Genomic DNA, 24483 nt, shown 5'->3' on the forward strand with positions numbered 1-24483 from the left:
GGTAGAGCTACCACACAAAGATGTCACGAAACTGTACCTACTGAGGTGTGTGACACGTCGGTGGCATAGATAGAACAGAACAGGAAATAATACATTATTTGGAGTAAATTATTTTCATTTCGTTTTTGTTTGTCACACCACAAAACAAAAATGTCACAAAAAGTATATACACTCTGGACACACAAACTGGACACTACAATCAATAAAATAAGAAATATGAACACAATTAAGCAATTGGATTATTCCTGCCTTTTTAATCAAATGGTTCATCCTAACGTGATGTGTATTGATTTTATGCAAAATGGTCATCTCAATGCAACTATTAACACCAACCTGCTAAGTATGTCACCAAACGGGCCAGACTGGCTACAAAATATTCTTTCACAGTGCTGAGGAACAGGCACAACTAAGATTATTGCAATGATTCTTCTTTACATGAAATGAAAAAGATGAAAAATAAAATGAAAGAGGCCCAATTCCCCCAATACTGTATACAAGTGCCAAATTACTTTCCTTGTTTCAACATACTTGGCCAATAAAGATAATTCGGATTCTGATCAAAAACTATTGGAGTGAAAATTAGGCTCGAATCGGAATGTATAGCTGTTGCAGATTGCTGATTAGCTTTAGAAATTCAGAAATTGAATGCATAGGCTTGTGGCTCGTGTACCATATGAGAAAATGTGTGCTTTCAAAAAATAGACATCTTGCCCATAGGCCTGTGTGTGTGTCACAGCAGCTGATAGCAAAGGCAATGCACAGCTGTGAGGACTTGGAGGGCGGGTGTTGCGTAGTGGGGTGGTCTTGGGGCCTAATGGCCAGTCAAGCTATCAGGAAGGCTCTCGTCTTGACTGACAGGCACCGCTTGTGACTTTGCTGCCCTATAAGGACACACCAGCTTTAGGACTCTGGCGTTTCACTCGCCACCCACTCCAACCACCCACCTCCCCCGAACCCCCCGATAGTGGTCGTATCTTCTGGAACCTTCTGAATGGGAGCTTCCAGAAGCCCCCCTGACTGAGGTATAAAAAGACACCGACGTGTCGTGGGAGCCTGTATCGAGTCCAAAGACACTCACCGGTAGGAGCAGCACAGCACTCAGGCTTAGAACTCTTCACAAAAGCATCGGCAAACTCGACCACCGCAGAGTTCATAATCAAGGTAAGTCTGGAAAAAAAGCAGAATCAAACACAGGGAAGTAAATTCTTGTTGTTTTGGAGAAAAATAGCAGAGAAACAAATATTTGTTTCTGGATTGATTGCAGCAATTCATGGAAAACAATATTCCATGTTGACGAGATAGTCCAGTAGGACAGATCAGTTGAGTGGTGTACCACGAGTATCTTAATGACACCGAAGCATAAGCCAAGCACATGGCATGGAGGGTGACCCTGAGCATAAGCGCAATGGCAGATGCCACAAAAGCAGGAACAGAGCAGGACTTGAATATTTTACACGTGTTTGTGATATAATAACGTCTCTATGTTAAATAGACTCAGATTTTAATTTAAATCCTTTAACATAGGGGTGTTAGGTAACCCAGTGGGGGATGGTCAAAGGTGCTTGATTGACAGGATGAACATGTGCTGTTCCACCATAAGCAGCTGCTAACCCCAGCCCCCCCAATTCCCTCAAGCCATGTGGTAGACTTTATCACCAGAACTAGCATTGAGATATTAAGATATTTTGAGTTTTATTTGAAAGGGTAACATAGTAGCCTTGTTGTTTGCCAGTCTGTCTCACAGTTCTGAGGTTCAGGCCTTCCAGTGTCAAGTTTGCTTGTACTCCCATGTGCTTGGTTGGTTTACTCCAGGTACTACGGTTTCCACCCACATTCCAAAAACATGTATGTTAAGTTCATTAAAAATGCTAAAATTAATCTATAGTCTATGCCAAGACTTGTGCTCTGCGATTGGCTGGCGACCCTCTTGGCCAAAAGTCACCTGTGCCCCCAATCCAAAAGAAATTTGATGGATAAACGGATGGTTCGTTCGATTCATTTTGTCTAATAGATGCCCGAGAACGCCACACATGCCATGGAGGAGGATATGGAGACCTTTGCGTTCCAGGCTGAGATTGCTCAGCTGATGTCACTGATCATCAACACCTTTTATTCCAACAAGGAGATCTTCCTCAGGGAGCTCATCTCTAACTCATCTGATGTAAGTGTGCTTCAACACAAAAAACATTGGCCAGCCAGACGTATTTGAATTCCTGAAAAAATGTATAGTTGTAAAGATTGTGAAACAAAGACCTTAATGTTATACCCTCTAACAGGCTCTGGATAAAATCCGCTACGAGAGCTTGACCGACCCTAGCAGACTCGACTCCTGCAAGGACCTGAAGATTGAAGTCAGGCCCGACCTGCATGCTCGCACCCTCACCTTGGTAGACACGGGTATCGGCATGACCAAAGCCGACCTGATTAACAACCTGGGCACCATCGCCAAGTCTGGAACCAAAGCGTTCATGGAAGCCCTGCAGGCCGGAGCCGATATCTCCATGATCGGTCAGTTCGGCGTGGGCTTCTATTCGGCCTACCTGGTAGCCGACAAGGTGACGGTCATCACTAAGCACAACGATGACGAGCAGTATGTGTGGGAGTCTGCGGCCGGTGGCTCGTTCACTGTCCGTCTTGACACTGGTAAATTAAAATTTCACTTAACATTATGTCGCTCAATGCACTTATTCACAAGGCATTGGTTACCTCTATATTGCTGACTTTCAGGAGAGTCCATTGGCAGAGGCACAAAAGTAATCCTGCACCTCAAAGAAGATCAGACGGAATACTGCGAGGAGAAGCGCATCAAGGAAGTTGTGAAGAAGCACTCTCAGTTCATTGGCTACCCGATTACACTTTATGTAAGGGAGTGTGTTAACGCTGTTATTTTTCTGAAATGGAACCAAAACGATCCTAAAACTGTCCGTTATCCTCAAGGTGGAAAAGACGAGAGAGAAGGAGGTGGACCTCGAGCCAGGAGAGAAGGAAGAGGAAGCTGACAAAGATGCTGCAGAGAACAAGGACAAACCGGAGATCGAGGATGTTGGCTCTGATGAGGACGAGGACACCAAGGAGAGCAAAAACAAGAGAAAGAAGAAGGTCAAGGAAAAGTATATGGACGAGGAGGAGCTGAACAAGACCAAGCCCATCTGGACGCGCAATCCTGACGACATCACCAACGAAGAGTACGGCGAGTTCTACAAGAGTCTCACTAACGACTGGGAGGACCACCTGGCTGTCAAAGTAAATGAATGCTGCAGATCTTTGTCAAAGTGATTGTTACAACTTAATCCATTTAAACTTGTGGCTCTCATTTGTCTGCAGCATTTTTCCGTGGAGGGCCAGTTGGAGTTCCGAGCACTGCTCTTTGTACCCAGAAGGGCTGCGTTTGATCTCTTTGAGAACAAGAAAAAGAGGAACAACATCAAGCTGTACGTGCGCAGGGTGTTCATCATGGACAACTGCGAGGAGCTGATTCCAGAGTATCTCAGTAAGTATCTCGTTCTAAAGATTCCCTTGAGGTGTTTTGTTACCTTTTTCATCACGCACCAGTTTGGCTTCCTTTCTTCTCAGACTTCATCAAGGGCGTGGTGGACTCTGAAGATCTGCCCCTGAACATCTCGAGAGAGACGCTGCAGCAGAGTAAGATCCTCAAGGTCATTCGCAAGAACCTGGTCAAGAAATGCCTGGAACTCTTCACGGAGCTCAGTGAAGACAAAGAAAATTACAAGAAGTGCTATGAGCAGTTCTCAAAGAACATCAAGGTAGATTGATCTCAAACTCCACATCCCTCATGGACTCCTACAGACAATGTTAATAAGTTAACGTACATTCATGTTTTAGCTTGGCATCCACGAGGATTCCCAGAACAGGAAGAAACTGTCAGAGATGCTGCGATACTACACTTCTGCTTCTGGAGATGAAATGGTTTCTCTGAAGGACTACGTTTCACGCATGAAGGACAATCAGAAACACATCTACTACATCACAGGTTTGTATTAATTCTGTTGTGATCCAGATTTCCCCACATTTGCAGACTTATTTAGCATGGAAAGCAAATTAACTCCTGACTCTTGAAACAGGCGAGACGAAAGACCAGGTGGCCAACTCCGCCTTTGTGGAGCGCCTCCGCAAAGCCGGCTTGGAGGTCATATACATGATCGAGCCCATTGATGAGTACTGCGTCCAGCAGCTGAAGGAGTACGATGGCAAGAACCTGGTCTCGGTCACCAAGGAAGGCCTTGAGCTACCCGAGGATGAGGATGACAAGAAGAAGCAGGAGGAACTCAAGACTAAGTTTGAGAACCTTTGCAAGATCATGAAAGACATCCTCGACAAAAAGATTGAAAAGGTTTGTATGCAAGACACACTGTTCATTATTGCGTTTTTGCTGTGCCAATAACAAAATGCGGCATTCTTTGAAGGTGACAGTTTCCAACCGCCTGGTCTCGTCGCCCTGCTGCATTGTCACCAGCACGTACGGCTGGACGGCCAACATGGAGAGAATCATGAAGTCGCAAGCCCTGAGGGACAACTCCACCATGGGCTACATGACAGCCAAGAAGCACCTGGAGATCAATCCCATGCATCCCATTGTGGAGACCTTGAGGGTTAAGGCTGAGGCGGACAAGAATGACAAGGCGGTGAAGGACCTGGTCATCCTCCTGTTTGAGACTGCCCTGCTGTCTTCGGGATTCACGCTGGAGGACCCCCAGACGCATGCCAACCGCATCTACAGGATGATCAAGCTGGGTCTTGGTGAGTGTTTTTCCATCTTCTAAATTTCCCCAGTGTGGGACTAATGAAGGCTATCTTATCTTTCTTAGTTTCTTATTTTAGCTGATCTTATCTTAATAAGAATAAGAAATCGGTTTATATAGTGCTTTTCTAGACACTCAAAGACGCTTTACAATGGAATGGATACATTATTCATGCGCTCACACATTCACACTGTGGTGGTGGTAGGCTACTTAAGTAGCCACAGCTGCCCTGGGGCAGGCTGACGGAAGCGTGGCTGCCAGTGTGCGCCTACAGCCCCTCCGACCATCACCAAACATCCGTACCTTCCATACACCAGTGTGAGTAGCAATGTGTGTGAAGTCACATGACTTGGGGAGAGCGGGGATCGAACAGCCGAACTTCTGGTTACTGAACGACCGTCTCTATACCCCTGAGCCATGGTCGCCACAGATTTCTTTAGGTTAGCTTACCTTACCTAGCTTATTTTATCGTATCGTATCTTAGTTTAACTCATGTGATCTTAGTTTATTTGATCTTGTTGACATTTTAATATTTCATTTTATATTTTAACTGTTTTGAATTTAGTTACAGCTGTGAAGATGTACATATAACTATGTTAACTTAATATAGCTTGATGAGTAATGTTTTTCTCCTCTTTGTTATCTTTCGTCCTCTTTTCCCAGAAATGAGAAAGTTAATAAGTGTCTTTTATTTATCTAAGAAGTCTAGTTTCTGTTCGTCAGAAATCCGTTTTTTGAGAGTTCAAGGGCAATCTAGTATACTGGGAGAATGTAATCTGCTTTTGTACTTGGAGGGAGGGGGAGGCGTTTTCTAATAAAAATCCCGTGTCTGAGAGAGAGGACACACATTTGGACAGAAACATGGCTTGGTGAAATTCCTTTGTGTCATCAGAAGCTTCTGATTAAAATACCTTGCAAGGACCCTCTTCACGAGATCTCAACTCTGATTTATTTGAACACGCAAAAGATTACTAAAACAGCTAATCTATCCATCACAACGTAACGTATCCTATATAAATTGCTAAGACACCCAAGTTGCTCATATGAATGTATAATTGCCAGGTATTGACGACGATGACTCGGCAGTTGAAGACCTTGCTCAGCCTGCTGAAGAAGACATGCCAGTCCTAGAGGGCGATGATGACACGTCAAGAATGGAGGAAGTCGACTAAACGGTCCACCTGCTTTCATAATACTGTACTACTTTTTGTAACTTATTTAAGTCATTTGTTTCTAAACAGTAACTGTTTGTCACAATAATGTAGAAAAGGTCGCCTACGGAGTTGTTACAATAGTACCTCAGCTGCTTATGTTAAACTACACTAAACAAAACTTCATATTTTTATTTTTACCAAATCCATGCATTGAAGTTTTTGTTTCTTAAGGATAATACAATTCATTTGATGATGTCGTGGCACCCTCGCCTGATCTCCGTTCAGACAGCCTGTGTTTAGATCCCACTGAGTGACAATGTGAACATGAGTCTGAATGGTGATCAGTTTTTATTGGTAGCCTGTGTTGGCTGTTGGTAGCCCAGTATTTCACGACCCTGAAAAGGATAAGAGATTATAGAAAGTGGATGAATGGATGATTATACAGTTCATCCAACCATTTATTTTTTATACCACTTGTGCTCATTCGGGTCGTAGGTCAGCTGGAGCCTATTGCATCCTACGGACAATTCATAAGTCAAAATGGCGGTCTTAGTTGGTGAAAAGAAGCTCTCAGATCAGTAAAAAAAAAGCTTTGGCTTTTAGATCGTTGTAATTTGATTTGTGAGGATTATTTTGATTTCAAAATATGATGATGTTATCTGACTACTACTATAACAAATCTGCCTGTTTTTTATGCTAGTCACAGGCAAAAAGAATACAATACGCCATTTGTTTTCACTGTGTAAAAGAAGTGTTGCATTACGGAAATAACACATGCTAATCATTACTGTGCCCTGTTATTATCTGAACAAACAAAATACCATTGTTTGGAATAGCGCATTCACTTTCCTTTTGAAATATACTTGACACCTCAACAAAAAAAATTAAGTCACTGAAAATATGTAGCTTGTGTCTTTTTGTAACTTTTTTTTTTAATGAAAGCATTCAAATTTGTAATAAAATCAAATAAGAAATTCAAACGAAATTCTTGCCTTGCTCTGTTTAATGTGTGACTACGGTTGCCTTTTATTTCTTCAAGGTTGCCTTTTATTTCTTCAAGGTAATTGCATCACAAAGTGAAGTTTCGAAATTTAACAGTTTGAACTTTTACGCGATGTTCTGGAACGTTTATTATTTGCCTCACGGATTTGCATTCCGCGCCTTATGACGTTTCCGCATCGATAGCTCCCGCCCCTTTTCTCTGATTGACAGCCGATTTGGGCCAACCAGCGTTCGATGTTTTACCGGCTGTATCGAGGAAGATTCCAGAGAGTTCCAGAAGCTCCGAGGCTGAGCTCAGTTCGACGTTTCTCGAACAGTCTTTGAGGAAAGGCTATATAGAAGAACTCAACACCCCGGTCGTGTCGGTGTCACACTCGCTTGAGCACTTTAACGTCGGAGTTTACGTCCTGAAAAAACTAAGGACCAAGGTAAGGGAGTGAACACCTTTAAATCCTGCGAGCTAAATCGTTTTTATCGCTCACGTTTTTACGGTTTTGTCTCGTATTAAGCTATCGAAATAATGTGTCACGTGATAAGTACTTGTGTTTTGGTGAAAATTATTTTAATAGGCTCTATAAAAATAATGAAATATGCTTTTAATGTGTGTTGTTTTGTGAATAATCCAAATCTTTTATTTGGTGATGTGAATTCCATTCAAGCTAGTAGCCACACAGTCTTTGCAGTATTGTTAGCAGTAGGTAAATAAATAAGATTCACATTGATTACTTTTCCGCCTTTCTATGTGTTATATTTACATATGACAACTATTCCTATTTTCTAACTGTTTGTTTCTCGTGAAAGAAGACCACATGGCCCTTGGTGGTGCACTTGCCATACTAGGATTACGAATAGGTGTACAGTATAATACCACACAAAGTTTTAACATTCTAAACACAAATGGTGGTCAAAAAGATGTTTTTCCATACGTTAATCACTCCATTTTCTTAAAAGACTTTACAATAGAAACTAGAGTACCTTCTAGAAATGTGTAGTTACCCGCTTGAGTCGCTAGGTGGGGTCACCGAGCGCTCAAGATGACATGCAAATTACCGCGTGTCAAATGTAACACATCAGTCATCATTTACGATATTTCAAGGTTATGAACGACGTCACATGGAACAAGGAAGGAACACTCAGTTAACTGCTTGGCTGGGATTTTCAAGGGACTTAAAATTCTCAGATTTTCTTTATTTCACCTCATACAAACAAATATCTGAATTTGCTTACATGGAAACATGAAAAAATGACAGATAATGTGAAAATGTGCTTCCTCTTGGAAGAATGTTATTTCTGTCAAAAACATTTTTGTATGCACGGCCCGCCCTTATTAAATTACAACTAAATGTTCCAACAATTTAACAAAATCAGCCACTAAACTAAGGGAGTGATTGGTGCAAATGTCTGTCTTAGAATACCTCCGCTCCCAAAGTTTTCACCATGTGAATAAATTAATAAGTTGAACTGTGCAATGAACCAATTACGGCAAAAGCATCGTTGCAGCAGATTGCAATGGGATTTTAGCTTCAAAGCCCAAAGATGGATTAACGACGGGTTAGGGTAGTCTCTTTTACCACCTGTTTTGGGAAACTCGTTAAGTTGTCATAAGTTTTATTTCTCTGCAGTACTGCCCTGCAGGATAATGGACATTTTTTAGTTAGCTTAGTGAAATAGGTTCTGTATGTTTGCCACTGACGTATCGACCGTTTTGCATGTTGCGATGGGTAATGAATGCACATTTTAATGAGCATATGTCTCTTGTGCCAAAGATGCCTGAAGACCATCCAATGGAGGAGACGGAGACCTTTGCGTTCCAGGCTGAGATTGCTCAGCTGATGTCTCTGATCATCAACACCTTTTATTCCAACAAGGAGATCTTCCTCAGGGAGCTCATCTCCAACTCCTCTGATGTAAGTTGCTTAATAATGATAGTTGTAAATGTGGCAGCTTTGTCTGTGGTCTACTGTGGGAAATTATCTAATTTCACATAACTGCTCAGAAGTTTATTTATCACTAATAATTTATAGTCATCTATTTATGATGGCAGTGGAAACACACATATTGAGAGGCGGAAAAATTAGCTTGTCGACTAGATGGCAGAAGCCACTTATTGCTTTATGGTCAACTAATTTCATTTCAGTATACATGTGATGCTTATTGTGACTTTGTTGTCTGGTATATTGTAAAAATAAAATAAAATAATATAATGTAAACGGTCTTGGCTCCATAAAGGTTGGGAAACGCTTCACATTGAGTATATTCCATTTAAGAAAACTAAGTCTTTCATTCAATGCATGATTCTTTCATTTCTCTCTCAAGGCTTTGGACAAAATCCGCTATGAGAGCCTTACCGACCCCTCCCAGTTGGATATGGGCAAGGAGCTGAAAATCGAAATCATTCCCAACAAAGATGAGCGCACCCTCACCCTGGTCGATACGGGTATCGGCATGACCAAGGCGGACCTGATCAACAACCTGGGCACCATCGCCAAGTCTGGAACTAAGGCGTTCATGGAGGCCCTGCAGGCCGGAGCCGACATTTCCATGATCGGTCAGTTCGGCGTGGGCTTCTATTCGGCCTACCTGGTAGCCGACAAGGTGACGGTCATCACCAAGCACAATGACGACGAGCAGTATGTGTGGGAGTCTGCTGCTGGTGGATCGTTTACTGTCATGGCAGACAAGAGTAAGTACACACTATGCGCTTGGCACAATTGATCATTTGAAGATGAACTGTAACCTGAGTTGACCTGTCTTGTCATCCAGTAAATGAACCAATTGGTCGTGGAACCAAGGTAATTCTGCACCTGAAGGATGACCAGATGGAATACGTGGAGGAGCGGAGGGTCAAAGAGATTGTGAAGAAGCACTCGCAGTTTATTGGCTACCCCATCACACTCTTTGTAAGTAAAATGGACAGTCGGTTGTTAATTTATTGCAGGACTTGTTATCAGTTACAATAAGTTAAAAAGTGCAGCTTCTCTATGGCTGAGTTTGAGAGTCCTTCTGGTTGTGCGCTTTAAGTGTTGTTTTGCGATGGCGAAGAAAATTGTCATTTAATTTTTTAGAAACATACAGTACTATATTGGAGCAATACCCTTGTAATAAAATAAAAAAACGTTTTTAAAAGTTTTTTTTTTTTGGGGTGGAGAGGGCTTAATGTATCAAAAGTACTAGTGGTATCAGTACTTGGTATCGGTGATTTACTCGAATCGAATGAATGCTCATGCTGGTATCGGTCTGAAAAAATGGTAGACATAGACATTCATCAGATAATTTCTTTCCTCTAGAAAAAAAAAAAGACTTTATTTTCTGGGTATGTCACTTGTTGCCAGGCAGAATTCACTGGTCTCAGTCATGTAGCTGCCCGAAAGGAATCAGTACTCTATTAAATATGAACCTCTTGGTGACTAACAAGTTGTTTTCATTCAGGTTGAGAAAGAGAGAGATAAGGAGGTTAGCGACGACGAGGCCGAGAACGAAGGGGAGAAGGAAAAGGAGAAAGACAAGGATGAGGAAGAGCAGGATGACGACCAGCCTGAGGTGGAGGACATCGGTGAGGATGAGGACGAGCACGAAAAGTCCTCAGACAAGAAAAAGAAGAAGATCAAGGAGAAGTACATCGATCAAGAGGAGCTGAACAAGACCAAGCCCCTGTGGACGCGCAATGCCGACGACATCACAAACGAGGAGTACGGCGAGTTCTACAAGAGCCTTACGAACGACTGGGAGGAGCATCTGGCTGTCAAGGTTGGTCAGAGGTGGCAAAAGCACTCACACTGTACTCGAAGTAGAAGCGGATACTCAAGTTAAAAAAAAAAAAAAATGCACCCATTGTGGTCCTGATTTGAGTTAGTTCCCCCCCCCCAAAACGAACAACTCGATACTCTTATTTTCATCAGCACTTCTCAGTGGAGGGCCAGCTGGAGTTCCGCGCCCTGTTGTTTGTGCCTCGCCGTGCTCCTTTTGATCTCTTTGAGAACAAGAAGAAGAAAAACAACATCAAGCTGTACGTGCGCAGGGTCTTCATCATGGACAACTGTGATGAGCTCATCCCAGAGTACCTCAGTGAGTACAGACTTGCCACTGAGGATTTTTTTTTTGCTCCAAAAACAAAATGGCTCACGGTCTTTCTTTTGACTTTAGACTTCATCAAGGGCGTGGTGGACTCTGAGGATCTGCCTCTGAACATCTCCAGAGAGATGTTGCAGCAGAGCAAGATCCTCAAGGTCATCCGCAAGAACCTGGTCAAGAAATGCCTGGAACTCTTCACGGAGCTCAGTGAAGACAAAGAAAACTACAAGAAGTGCTATGAGCAGTTCTCAAAGAACATCAAGGTCGGTTCATCGCAAAGTTCACATCCCTCAAGGACTCCGAAGCACCTTGTTACTAACACGCATTTATGTTTTAGCTTGGCATCCACGAGGATTCCCAGAACAGGAAGAAACTGTCCGAGCTGCTGCGCTACTACACCTCCGCTTCTGGAGAGGAGCTGATTTCCCTGAAGGACTACGTGACGCGCATGAAGGACAACCAAAAACACATCTACTACATCACAGGTGAGCGCGATGATCATCCCTCCACCTTGACAAGCAGTTGAAACTATCAAAGTTACAAACATGTCTGCGTGACAGGTGAGACCAAAGACCAGGTTGCCAACTCCGCCTTTGTGGAGCGCCTCCGCAAGGCCGGCTTGGAGGTCATCTACATGATCGAGCCCATCGACGAGTACTGCGTCCAGCAGCTTAAGGAGTTTGAGGGAAAGAACCTGGTCTCGGTCACCAAGGAAGGCCTTGAGCTGCCTGAGGATGAGGACGAAAAGAAGAAGCAGGAGGAGAAGGCAGCTCAGTTTGAAAACCTGTGCAACATCATGAAGGACATACTTGAGAAGAAAGTGGAGAAGGTAAGCACATCAAACCAAAATAATCTGAATTGGCACCGTCATGAAGTGGAAGCGAAGGCAGAAGTCTTCCAACACTAACGGCACAAACGTTTTGAACTGGTCAAAATGTCCAAATTTGTCTAAATCACAAAAAAGATGGTCTGCTTTGAGTGTCCTATCATGACAACAAAAAGGAAGTAGAAACCTACCAAAATAAAACCAGAAACAGCGCTTAACATTGGGGGGGGGGTCTAGTAGTCAGTATCAGCTTGAGATGTGTCCCATTTGTCAAAAAATAAATAAATGGAAAAAAATGGTCAAAATGTCCAAATTTGTCTAAATCACAAAAAAGATGGTCTGCTTTGAGTGTCCTATCATGACAACTAAAAGGAAGTAGAAACCTACCAAAATAAAAACAAACAGCGCTTAACATTCAGGGGGGGGGGGGTGTCTAGTAGTCAGTATCAGCTTGAGATGTGTCCCATTTGTCAAAAAATAAATAAATTTAAAAAAATGGTCAAAATGTCAAAATTTGTCTAAATCACAAAAAAGATGGTCTGCTTTGAGTGTCCTATCATGACAACAAAAAGGAAGTAGAAACCTACCAAAATAAAACCAGAAACAGCGCTTAACATTCGGGGGGGGGGGGTCTAGTAGTCAGTATCAGCTTGAGATGTGTCCCATTTGTCAAAAAAATAAAAAATAATAAAAAAAAAAACACCTACCAAAATAAAACTAACATCAACAAAAACAGGAAGTAGCCTACCAAAATGTAACCAGCAACCTCAGTTGATTTGACCTAATGTACGACTAGATATTCCCACCAACAGAAACAGCAGCTAAAAACCAAAAGGCTGCTATGAGCTTTAGCAGCGAGTGCAATGAAGCCAACAAAGGGAAAAGGACTCTGACTTAATTCTTCCTGGATCCTCCTCCACAGGTCATCGTCTCCAACCGCTTGGTGTCGTCCCCATGCTGCATCGTGACCAGCACTTACGGCTGGACGGCCAACATGGAGAGGATCATGAAGGCCCAGGCCCTCCGGGACAACACCACCATGGGCTACATGGCGGCCAAGAAGCACCTAGAAATCAACCCCGAGCATCCCATCATGGGGACGCTGCGGCAGAAGGCCGAGGCGGACAAGAACGACAAGTCCGTCAAGGATTTGGTCATCCTGCTGTTCGAGACCGCGCTGCTGTCCTCGGGCTTCACGCTGGACGACCCGCAGACGCACTCCAACCGCATCTACAGGATGATCAAGCTTGGTCTTGGTGAGTAGATGGACAAGAGTTTTTTTTTTCTCTTTGGACTCACTCCTTATTTTGCTATATATTCACAATTCCTGTTGGTCTTCTTCTAGGTATTGACGACGATGATCCGACTCCCGACGACACCAGCGCCCCCGTTGAGGAGATGCCGCCACTGGAAGGCGATGACGACACATCCAGGATGGAGGAAGTGGACTAAAACTGCGCCTCATACTTGGGCGGATATGTCTCATTAAAGTTCTCCAAGTTCACTGTTAATACTGGAAGAATTCCCTGTTTGAACTTTCCCCCCCTCTTATGCAGTTATGATTGTTTAAAACTTGTCACTTTTTGTATTTGTTTTTTTTTATGTTATTGTTGTTGATGCATTCCATGTGTTTGACTTGAACTGTGTAAAGGCAGTGCAAGGAAAGTTAATACTGTAAAAAGTGGTGGGAACCTTGAATAAATGGACATAATGAAAAGACCGTTTACTGAATGAAATTAGGCAAACCAGCTGTTTGTCGTCAGGACCAACAAAGTCTACTTGTGTAATCACTCAAGAATTGTCGACCTAAATTAACAATCCTAATTGTATTTGTAATACTTATGAAGAAATTATCTTTATTCCTTTTCAGCTATTTCCTTCATTTTGTAGCTTTTCTCTTTGCTGCTCTATATATGGATGTTGGATATTTGTGTCTAATGGATTTCAGCCTCTTATTGCAATGTGGCCAGAGCTTTCAGAATCAGCAATGCAGTTTGGTGTAATCTCAACTATTGTAGCAATAGCAGTTTCTAAAACCAATAGATTTAAAATTTGTTGTCACAGGGCCAGAGCACTAAGCAATTGACTAGCTACTACATGTCAAGTGAGCACTAATTAACTTGGAGAATCAGCAACTCTAGTATGATGTATTTTTTGGGGGCACAATTTTTGGCTGAACATGATTGTAAACTGCTCCAGATGAAAGCCAGCCTACACCTCTCGCGATATCGACCAGCTGGGGGCGCTTTTCTCCTTCCGCAATTGATATGACGTCATTTGTCGCGTATATGGGTCAACTGACTACCGGGAACCAATCGGATGTTGAGGACAGGATGAACCGCCTCACACTGTGCGACTGGCAGCAGGCAGAGAGTTGCTGTGGTTTCGCCAGTGGACGATCCGAGAGGGGAGAAAGGGCGGCGACGTTTATACAATGCCGAATAAAACGAAAAAAGACAAGGTGAGTTGCGGGGAACTCGTGCCGGTTTACCTTTTGGACCATTTTCACTACTTTAGGTTCGTGGGCGCGCCTTGAATGAAAGAGTAAAAACCGCCTTAGCAGAGGATATGAAGTATCAGTGCACCACCCCCTACCCACCACTCCTCGTAATTGCTAAACCAACTATCTATCCGCAATCCTTGCGAATAGGTTACGCTGCCCTATTTAACCTAAACGCACCCGTTTCCATCTACTCGCATGCCCCTGATCTGTGCAAAAGTGATTTTAATCGTATTTTCCCTCTCTCGGCGCCCAGAGGGTGAAATGCATGGCAAACATGCTAGTTGGGCTATTTTTTTAATTTTTTTTTTGTGTGTGGATTGTTTATGTATTTTTGTTTTCTAAATTGAGAGCTAGTTTTCTTTTTTTCAGGATTCGTCTAAATCTGGCAAAGTGGGCAAGAGTGGAGGAGGACAGGAGAATTCACAACATGAGGTAGGGCTAGCTCTCTAAGCTAATTCGGGGGGACATAAAATAAGGATATTTTAGCAAAGATGCAATTTGTGTTTTGTGAGTGTGTTACATGGTGGGGCCAATATTCCGGAATTTCACAGAGTTGTGGAGCCCACCCGTTTAGACCTCATTTTGAGGGTCAATACTCAGTTTTATAGTTTAGGTTTGAATTAGATTATGGTTGAGGTTAGGGTAAGGAATGGGGTTAGGCATTATTTTTTTATGGTTGAGGTTAGGAGAAGGGGCTAGGAAATGAATTATGTCAATGAGATGGCCCCCACAAAGATAGTAAAACAAACGTGTGTGTGTTATAAACCCCCTCCAATCCTTTAGGGGCAGCGGAAGTAAGGATTGAGCATAATAATATAATAATACACTATAGTGCTATATGACTTGCTTGTGCTTTTTAATAAGGAATAATAGCACACTGTGACATTGTTCTTCATAAAAACATACAGTAACGCCATAATTAAATAGAATGTTAAGAATTAAATAGTTTGTGAATCATCATTTATTGCTGCAATTATATTCATAGTCCTGCTCCTCCTGGTGTCCTTACCTTGGCCCCCAGGAGGCAGTACGTGCAATACTTTACAGTTCTACAGACAAAACCGAAGAACGAGAATTCTTCTATTACTTTAAGTAACTCTGTAAGATGCTGTAATTTCAGGCTGTGGCTGAATGTGCACACTACCCCCCAAATAGTGCACCACTAAGGCGTCACACCATTTTGTAGGGGTGTCCAAATGCCAAATGAAAAAAAAATGCAATGCACTCAGTTACCCACAATGCACTTGGAAAAGGAGCGAACGTCTGGTCATTCAACCGGTTAATAGACCACAATGCATTGCGAGCAGGAAAACAAAAAGTCGTGAGCGACAGCCCAAGCACGAGCATCTACAGAAATAATGAATTAGTTTTAATTTAAAATATGTAAAACAAAGGAAATAAAATACAATTTAAAAACATTTTTATTCACATTAAAAAGTGTTTAGGGTATAAGAGTGGACATTCGGACACAGCCTTAGTTATTTGCTTCTAAAACTGTTAGCATGTGAATAGCGTTTTGCATTTGTTAGCATAAAGCTAAGCAGGCTTTTTTTTTATACGGCAAAGGTTTGTTGTTTTACTTACACAACGTGTAATTATCATAGTTTTATGCTTAGTGTGACATTAAAACTTCAACCCCAAGTGGCAATAAAAACCTTATTTGAGGAACAGTTCAATATTTGCCAAACTACTGCTTATTGTGAAATGAGTTGAACAGAGTTCAGTTGCCGCCATACAGAGCTCGTGAGTCGTATCTCAAGTTTGCGCTCACAAGTCCAAACAAAAAAAATCTTGTATCTTGAAACATTAAACACACCTTACAATACATTAAACTGCCTATTCACAAGCACACCTGCTCGTTGTTAACTCATTTACTTGGATTTGTTTCTCGCAGAACATACTTTTAAAACACAAACCTAAGCTATTAAAACGTAGCTATTCGCGCCTATCAGCTCGTGTTTGTACGCCCTTGGATGCCGCCCTGCTTCTTTTAAGTGGTCATGTTAGTAGATGAGGAGCTAGCGTCGTCCACACGAGCTGACGGCTGACTCGATGGCGAGCAGTAGGCATGATGTAAGATTACATTAGAGGTCTGAGGCTCCTCACTAACATGCACGAGATGTGCGTTGTAAACATTGTTAGCCACAGATGCTACTTTGGTAGCATCACTCATTCAAAATGAAGTGATTTGATTTTTATTTTTATTTTTTTAAGAGCTGATCAGCTGGTAACAGCTAGCTGCTTAACAGAGCAGTGGAGTTAGATACTCGCTGTGCTGAATTCTCATAAGTATTGCTTTATTGCTGAGTAATCGTGCAGCTTCCCTGGCCTATCTCCCTCTCCCCCTCGAAAAAGACGTACAATCTACAAGCAGTTTCATTTTTCTTGGTCTCATGACACAGCAGCTTAACTTAACGGGACATACTGTGCTTGTGGTCCCGCGGCCAACGATGCCATCTTCAGTGAACGCGATGGACCCAACCCCCCCCCCCCGTGACTGTGCGAATGACACACTTTCACAGTTGCGTGTTGCTGAAGTCAGCCGCTGTGTGCAACTAGGTGGGGCTACACCGGGGTCGCGGTGAAGGTGCGGGTTCAAGGCTGTGAGAAACCTGCCACATCTGTCTGCCGGCACACAGCTGGCCCGGACAGATTTGTGGATAAGAATGTTTATCGCTTATTTTCTACTTGAGGCGCTTGCGTCTTGGAGAAAGAAGAAACGTGTATTTTTAAACCTGCTGTTATGTAAATTGGAGGTGAAACGCATGTCACACATCCAGGCTTTTTGTTTGTGTCATGTCTGGAAAGATCTGGCTTTGGTTGAGGATCCCGATTGGTCCTGAGTGGATTCCTGCCCTTTCGCAGGGTGACCAATCCGGGCCCTCAGCCACTTGTGCCTGGCCCCAGCTGTGATTAGTTACCCTAATTGGTGTGGGTGTATTTAATTCCCGGGTGGTGATCGGTTCCTTGTGGGATCATTGCCGCTTGTCACGGTCACCCCCGGAGTTCTGTCTGTCATTTTGATTTTGTACCTTTTCAGTTCCTTTGTTATTTTATGGTAACCAGTTCCTTGGTTAGTGTGTTTTGTAAAATAAAGCATAACAGTGTAAGCCGCACTCCTGCCGTGGTTCTCCTGCCTCCCTGCATTTTGGGTCCTCTACTTCACACGCCGACAGACTCAACTCCGCTCTGTGGCCGGACCGTGACAGAATGATCCCCCAAGGAACCGATCACCACCCGGGAATTAAATACACCCACACCAATTAGGGTAACTAATCACAGCTGGGGCCAGGCACAAGTGGCTGAGGGCCCGGATTGGTCAGCCTGCGAAAGGGCAGGAATCCACTCAGGACCAATCGGGATCCTCAACCAAAGCCAGATCTTCCCAGACATGACAGTTTGTTTGCTAAAATGGGGTGGAATATGCTGTGTATGACCTAGAGGAAATAAGTATAATATTTTTAAGGAAAAAAAAGACATTTTATTAAGTCAGGTCAAACTATTTGATATCCCATAATAGAGTCATATTTTTTATTTTGTCTTCTCAGCAGGGCTCCAACAGGAAGACCAGCAACAGCGTCCCGCCGACCACCCAGCTGCTCAAGGGCAAGCAACCGGGCTCCCAGACGCCCGTCAAGAAAGACAAGCGGCAGAGTTCTTCTTGCTTCAGCTTGAGCAACAACCGGGAGCTGCAGAAGCTGCCCGCCTTCAAAGGTATTTTGACGTTTGGAAGCAACTCCCAAATCGAAAGCCATAAATCACAAGGGAAGCTTTACATAACGAGGGATTTTCCTTGAATGATGCAATCAAATGGCTCAACCTTAAATTGTGCTTTAATCTTCGCCACTGTCCCCCCCCACGTTTAAATTGCAGTGCATAACAAAGATGTTGAAATCCCTGAAATCTCGTTACAGAGATGTACAGCGGGACTTTCGCTCAAACATCCGAGTCACCCTCATTTTCATATTGAGCTGATGACACGCGGAAACAAACACGGGGGGTTGGAACATACACGGCATTGACTTTGTGCTGGATTTATTCCAAGCGTCTATATTTAGTGGTAATCCAGATAAAGCTTTAATTCCGCAGGCCCTGGTGTTGCGCAATGTTAGCCGGCGAAGTAGATAAGCGGAGGTTTTCAGACGCGCCGCTGTCCCTTGGTCCCTCATACCGGTTGGAAGAAAGTTTCACGTATCCTCATAGTGTGGCCATGTCAGTCCCAGGGCGTTTATTAGAGAGGAAGCTGTTAGTCATATAAATACATTTGCATATTACTTAATGCCGTGACAGACAGAATAAATCCACTCAAACCTTCTGTCTAACGCTGTCCTAAGTGCTAATATAGCAGCGTGTTTACAGATGCCACATATACCAAACAACATCACTTCTATGTTCCCTCATAATAGTTCCATGTGTAATGTGTTTAATCAGGGCGAGGCGTTTATTTGTGCAAATTTTTTTTTGTTTTTTTTTTTACATTACTTAATGTCACACTTCAACTAAACTGCAAGTGTGTGTGTTGTGGTAAGATGTGGTTGATAAAATTGACCACTTGAAAAAAAAAAACATTTATAAGAAGTGTCTATTTGAGGTGCGGTGTTTATTTATTCTATTGGACGATTCATTTGGCGATTAATTGGGGCACGTTGCAATATAGAGAAGGATTTTAGCTGTAGAAAGGTGTTTTTAATTGTATTGAACACCATGTCCCGCCCGTGTAAACAAAAATCTACTCCCAAAAGTCTTCACATGGCAGAAATTACTCTTAAAAGTCCACTTATCAGGTCTGATTCAACACATCAGTAATGGCATAGGAAAAAAAAGGAGGCATCTATTTGCGATTCAGCATTTATTAATGCATCTAGCATTTAATTCGGACACGTTGTCTAGGAGAGTGGAGAGAATTCACAACACTGACGGCTATTCGTATACATTCAACGATTCAATGACTTTATGGGACGTAACGCAATAAACGATTGCTTATCAATGTGGGAGAGGGAGCAGTCGTTCTCACGCCCTTTAATCTGACATAATGCAACAGTCGATATGTAAAACTACACGGAGGCAGTTTTTCCTCTGACCTTCCCCATCGGGACCATACATTCTAATGAGTTTGTAACTGCAGCTGTTGCCTGGCAACGTGTCAAGAAGCAGCACTGTTATTGTTACTTACTGTTGGCTTTTTTGCACGGTTGGAGCACATAGTTTACTTTGGAAAAGCTCTCGCAGCACACCGCCAAACAAATGTAATAATAATTATGATCTTGTGACTCACAAATTGATTTACTTTGTGTAAAATCTAGTTTTGTTTATTTCAACTAGGGGTGTCAAAATTAGTGCGTTAATTTTTAGTTAATTTAAAGTTCCTTTAACGCGTCACCACAAAAAAATTTTTAACGCACAATTAATGACAGCCCCTTACTTGGAAAGGCTGTACTGGGGGAATTCCAGTCGCAACGCAGCAGACACATTCCCGTAAAAAATGAAGCAGTAATAAATTCAATAATAATGCATATATTTGTGGAAACTGGGGTCAAGTTGTATTTTACAATTTTAAAAAAGTGCAGAATTTCACAAGTTACTTCATATTAGAGATTAGATAGCTTTTAATATGAAAAGAAAAATGCACTAAGCTGTCACCAATGTCTTACAAATGCAATTATGCCATCTAGTGGCAGACAAATGACTTCAACACAAGTCAGCAAATCAATATCACACTCGTTTTTTACAGTATAGTACATCTTTCTAATTTTAACTCGATTTTAGGAATTATTATGAAATTGCTGTATCAATGACTAAACTATGCAACCATATTTCTATTAGTTAAAAAAAAAATCATAGATATAAAATTTGCGATTAATCGTGAGTTAACTATTGAAGTATGCGATTTAATTATGCCTAAAAATCACCTCACACCCCTAATTTGAACATAAAGTTATTGTTATTGTTATTGCACAGAGTCATTTTGCCAAATGGTGGAGGAGCTGTAGCAAATAAATAATTTTCAGACTGATTAAGTTGAACAAGATAATTATGGAGGACCAAATATATATATTTATATATATATAAATAAATATATTTTGTTGTTTTTATTTTTTGTTTTTATTTTTTTTAAATTATATTATTTATATTCATTTTTATTTTCACAGTTTTATTTATTTATTTATAATTTTGGCAATCTTGGTCCTCCAAAGATAATTTCCCGCAGTAGGCTCAAGGCAGCCTCTATTGGTTTTCTGTGATCATTTGAATCCACACTTTTCATAAAAAATGAATTCGGCATCATTAACTTTTAAAGCTGAATTTATCCTGGTGCTGAAGTCAATGTACTCAGTGTGGCCATTTTATTGCCCCCCCCCTCCGGAGCGCTATTTGGCAATAAAACCACGGTCTTCAGCCATCAGCAGACTTTTCTCTGACATTAACGCACACACAAATCACTCTCATACACAGTATATATAAATGCAATTACATAATGCCGGTTAGCTATTACCAAGCTGCTGTGTCAAGTTGACACATTTCCGATAAAGGCCCCTCACTTCCCACATCCCGCCGAGCGTTCCGTGCGACATTATCCCACGGCGGCCCGCTAGATGTTATTGCGCCGTCCTGCCCTAACCGGCTCCCCCGCTTGACCTGTTTTCATTCCGTGCATGTACGCCGCCTCCCGATGGAAACGCATGTCAGACAGACTGTTCCCGCGGTGTGCTTGCTTCGACTCCCTTGCTACGTCGGCGGGTACTTAAACCGCATGCTCACCTCCCGTGAAAACCCAATTGTCACCCAGATTAGCGCACTACTGCTGCCATATTGATATTTTCAAAAGTAGACATATTGTAAAGGGGATGGGGTGTGAGCTGACCAGATTAAAGAGGCGACAACGTCAACAGTTGTCGCCTCTGTGTGTGTGTGTGTGTGTGTGTGTGTGTGTGTGTTCCCTTTTAAAAACAGGCGCTCTCCTAGCAGGGTGTTATCGATGCCATCTGATGGCCAGTTGTTGTTGTTCCCCAAATGGAAACAATAATGCTTTGACACCATATAATGCAAAACAAGAGCAGTATCAAGAATTAGACGAGGTAATAACGTTCTATTTTGATTGACACATTTATTTAAAGTGGGGGCACGCGAGAGAAAATTTCCATTATTATTATTATTATTATTATTAAACACACCACACAAAAACAATTGTCGCAATCACGCCACAGGATAATGGCTCAGGATAACCTTCATCCGGCAATCGGGCCTTTGCTGAGTTTGATTGTGAGGGGAAAAAATGTCAAATTTTGCCAGAATGTCAATACGCATGTACTCTGCAGAAGAATAAAGCTGGACCTCCAAAAGTGGAATTTTGTTGTCCTAAAAAAAATATTCCTCATTCTGAAATAGGAATAATTTGTTGCAAGGTTAAAGTGAGGACATAATGAAAAAAATGTCATGTTTTGAGTCATTCTTCACTGTGAGATGCTATATCAGGGGTGGCCAAGTTCGGTCCTCGAGAGCCACCATCCAGCCTGTTTTCCATGTTTCTCTCCACTAACACACCTGATTCCTGATCATGATCGTTATCAGGCTTCTGGAAAGCTTGCTGATGAGCTGATCATTAGATTCAGCTGCACTGAAGGAGGGAGACATGGAAAACTGGCTTGAGGACTGAACTTGGCCACCCCTGCGCTATGTAATCAAACCAAAATCAAAACACACATAACATAGTACAACAAGAGAAGAAACTGTGTACTAGCATTGTTGCTGGGATGACTTGGTGTTGTGCAGGGTGGTTAAAATTAGGGATACATCGATTAACAATCAGGCCGATTATCGACACCCAATTTTCAGCATATAGACGAATATCGGCCTCGGCTGTTTTTTAAAAATCTGACGGCCAATCTATTTAAAACTGTGTTAGCTTCAGAGAACTATTTATTTAAAATTTTCAATTATTTATAAGCAATGCTGCTGACCCTTGTGAACTCTCTGCAACTTCAGTTTTTTATTTGAAATTAAAAACCAAGATAATTGAAAGAAAATGTAACTTTTTTTTGTTTTTAAATTTTGGACAATTTTATTTATTGTAGAAAACCATACGGAGCTATTTACTTGCACAGAGTAATTTTGCCAAATAGTGGAGGAGCTGTAGCAAATAAATAATTTTCAGACTGATCAAGTTGAACGAGATAATTATGGAGGACCAAAACTATATATATTTATATATATAAATAAATATATTTTGTTGTTTTTATTTCTATTTATTTTATTTTTTGTTTTTATTTTTTAAATTATATTATTTATATCCATTTTTATTTTCACAGTTGTATTTATTTTTTTTTTTATGTATGTAAAAGTTTTTAACTTTTTAAGACGTGCTGAAAGATGTCTGTTGTATAAGATATAAAAAAAAAAAAAAGATTTAACCTTTTGAAAATTTGAAGTTAAAGCCATTTTAGCAATAATAAATGATTGTGGGATGCTAATAGCTGAATGCTAATAGCATTTAGCTATTAGCATTCAGCTATCAGCATTCCCCGCAATTTCTCCAGAAATTGCACTTAGTCTAGTAATTATTGTTAATTATTGTATTTTGTGTATGTATATATATATATATATATATATATATATATATATATATATATATATATATTTATTTATTTATTTATTTATATATATTTATATATTTATTTATTTATTTATATATATTTATTTTAATTTATTTTCCCTTTTAGTGAAAGTGAATATTGGCTACAAATATCTGTTTTTAGCCTCCTCGTCTACTAATAATCAGTATTGGCCATGGAAAAACAACAACATATCTTGAGTTAAAATCAATTTATCTACATAATGTGCTCTTCAGTGAATTGCCATGCTCAATACTGTATTGTACTGAGCAGCCTCATAACGAGTGCCTATTCTGATTCTGTGGTCATCCCATTTGATCTTTGCCACCACTAATACTAGTCTGTGGTTGCCTCCGGGAAAAAAAAGCAAAACACACGTGAATGACGTGATGATAACGATGGTTTGAATTGTCTTTGCAGGGAGAGAAAAAAAAGACTTTTTCGGTGTTGGATCTCTGCTCTGGAATTAATGTTGACTAAACAAAAGTCATATTAGGGTGAAATTGTTGCTCAGTCGGGCTATAGGGAGTAAATGCGATTAGCCACAGAGGCTCACATGGCAAGCTGTTTTTTTTCCTCCTGGGAAGATGCTGAAGGGGGGGCAAAATGACACTGGGCTTCTGTTTTGAGAGCTCTTGCTCACAGCGTGTCAGTGGGCGTCTCTCTGCAAATAGACTCTGTCGCCTTGAGCGCTTGCAACAATGGGCCGTGACACTCTGATATAGAGGGAGGCGGGTAAGATCAGCAGCCCCCCCCCCCCCTATCTTTTTTATTTTTATTTTTATTTTATATGAAGCGCTCAGCTGAGTTGTACCGCCGACAGTACATTTAGTGAAGCTCTGCTGCGTCCTCACGGAGCCCGAAGGTGGTCCCATGACCGCGTGACCTAAGAAAGAGCCCTTTATGCGAGTCGACAAGAGACGACTTTCTGTGGTGCCGTTTGTTGTTTTGTTGACACAGCTTGTTTCTTATTATGAAAAAGGAACTAATTATGGGAATTGTGATTGGCATGTTTATATCACAGTTGAGAGGTTCTAGATTCGAATCGTGACTCAAGCCCTCTTGGGGTTTGCCCCCCCCCCAAAAAAAATTGAAGACACAAATTTGTGAATGAATGCGCATTAAAAAAAAAAAATTGTCTTTGCTATGCTATCCTGCTATTGGCTGGTGACCAGTTCAGGGTATACGCATTTTAGACAATAGATAGTTGTTACTGAAAATGAACTTTTTAATATAATTTTGTAGTTAGGTTTTGGGAGTTTTGGCCCACCCCATCAATTGCGAAATTAAAAGAACCAATTTGGGGATGTCCCAGTCACACTTTTTCCAACTTTGAATCCAAGTCAATTGATTTTGAGCATCTGCCGATGCTAAATCCTGATCCAATACTAAGAACGAGCACATACAAATTGTCTCAATCGTCTTGTTGTATTCGGAAAAAAAGGTATCGTAACATGAAACGCCTTTATATGGCTTTAGTGTAGTGCAGCAGTGGTTCAAACTAGAGATCGACCGATATGTTTTTTTTCAGGGCTGATACCGGTTATTAGTAGTCAAG

The 24483-nt window shown here is 41.6% G+C and overlaps 3 protein-coding genes across 4 annotated transcripts in view; all 3 read left to right on the top strand.

The window, feature by feature from the left end:
• The first annotated feature begins 590 nt into the window (after nt 1-590).
• Nucleotides 591-6876, top strand: hsp90aa1.1 (heat shock protein 90, alpha (cytosolic), class A member 1, tandem duplicate 1). Its single transcript, XM_077552650.1, has 11 exons — nt 591-1161; nt 2012-2161; nt 2277-2643; nt 2728-2861; nt 2938-3243; nt 3325-3490; nt 3574-3764; nt 3844-3991; nt 4083-4351; nt 4425-4758; nt 5823-6876. The coding sequence occupies exons 2-11, from the start codon at nt 2012-2014 to the stop codon at nt 5930-5932; spliced, it is 2175 nt and encodes a 724-aa protein (XP_077408776.1). The 5' UTR covers nt 591-1161; the 3' UTR covers nt 5933-6876.
• Nucleotides 6877-7175: 299 nt separating this feature from the next.
• Nucleotides 7176-13530, top strand: LOC144039359 (heat shock protein HSP 90-alpha). Its single transcript, XM_077552649.1, has 11 exons — nt 7176-7344; nt 8683-8823; nt 9233-9599; nt 9680-9816; nt 10346-10663; nt 10816-10981; nt 11060-11250; nt 11325-11472; nt 11548-11816; nt 12736-13069; nt 13159-13530. The coding sequence occupies exons 2-11, from the start codon at nt 8683-8685 to the stop codon at nt 13263-13265; spliced, it is 2178 nt and encodes a 725-aa protein (XP_077408775.1). The 5' UTR covers nt 7176-7344; the 3' UTR covers nt 13266-13530.
• Nucleotides 13531-13675: 145 nt separating this feature from the next.
• Nucleotides 13676-24483, top strand: part of ppp2r5cb (protein phosphatase 2, regulatory subunit B', gamma b) — a 30014-nt gene continuing 19206 nt past the window's right edge. The window contains exons 1-3 of one of the 2 annotated variants that reach the window (XM_077552651.1): nt 13676-14274; nt 14686-14748; nt 17865-18030. In XM_077552651.1, the coding sequence (XP_077408777.1) occupies nt 14248-14274; nt 14686-14748; nt 17865-18030 (256 nt within the window). In that variant the 5' untranslated portion in view covers nt 13676-14247. The remainder of the gene's footprint in view (nt 14275-14685; nt 14749-17864; nt 18031-24483) is intronic. The other variant, XM_077552652.1, reaches the window with a different exon arrangement.

Source organism: Vanacampus margaritifer, chromosome 19 (assembly GCF_051991255.1).
Source record: "Vanacampus margaritifer isolate UIUO_Vmar chromosome 19, RoL_Vmar_1.0, whole genome shotgun sequence".
Lineage (NCBI taxonomy): Eukaryota > Metazoa > Chordata > Actinopteri > Syngnathiformes > Syngnathidae > Vanacampus > Vanacampus margaritifer.

Coding starts and splice junctions, on each gene's coding strand:
- LOC144039359 (XM_077552649.1), top strand. CDS start 8,683: ATGCCTGAAGACCATCCAATGGAGGAGACGGAGACCTTTGCGTTCCAG. Junction 9,817..10,345: donor GCTACCCCATCACACTCTTT/GTAAGTAAAATG, acceptor GTTTTCATTCAG/GTTGAGAAAGAGAGAGATAA. Junction 11,817..12,735: donor TTGAGAAGAAAGTGGAGAAG/GTAAGCACATCA, acceptor CCTCCTCCACAG/GTCATCGTCTCCAACCGCTT.
- hsp90aa1.1 (XM_077552650.1), top strand. CDS start 2,012: ATGCCCGAGAACGCCACACATGCCATGGAGGAGGATATGGAGACCTTT. Junction 3,244..3,324: donor AGGACCACCTGGCTGTCAAA/GTAAATGAATGC, acceptor ATTTGTCTGCAG/CATTTTTCCGTGGAGGGCCA. Junction 4,352..4,424: donor TCGACAAAAAGATTGAAAAG/GTTTGTATGCAA, acceptor CATTCTTTGAAG/GTGACAGTTTCCAACCGCCT.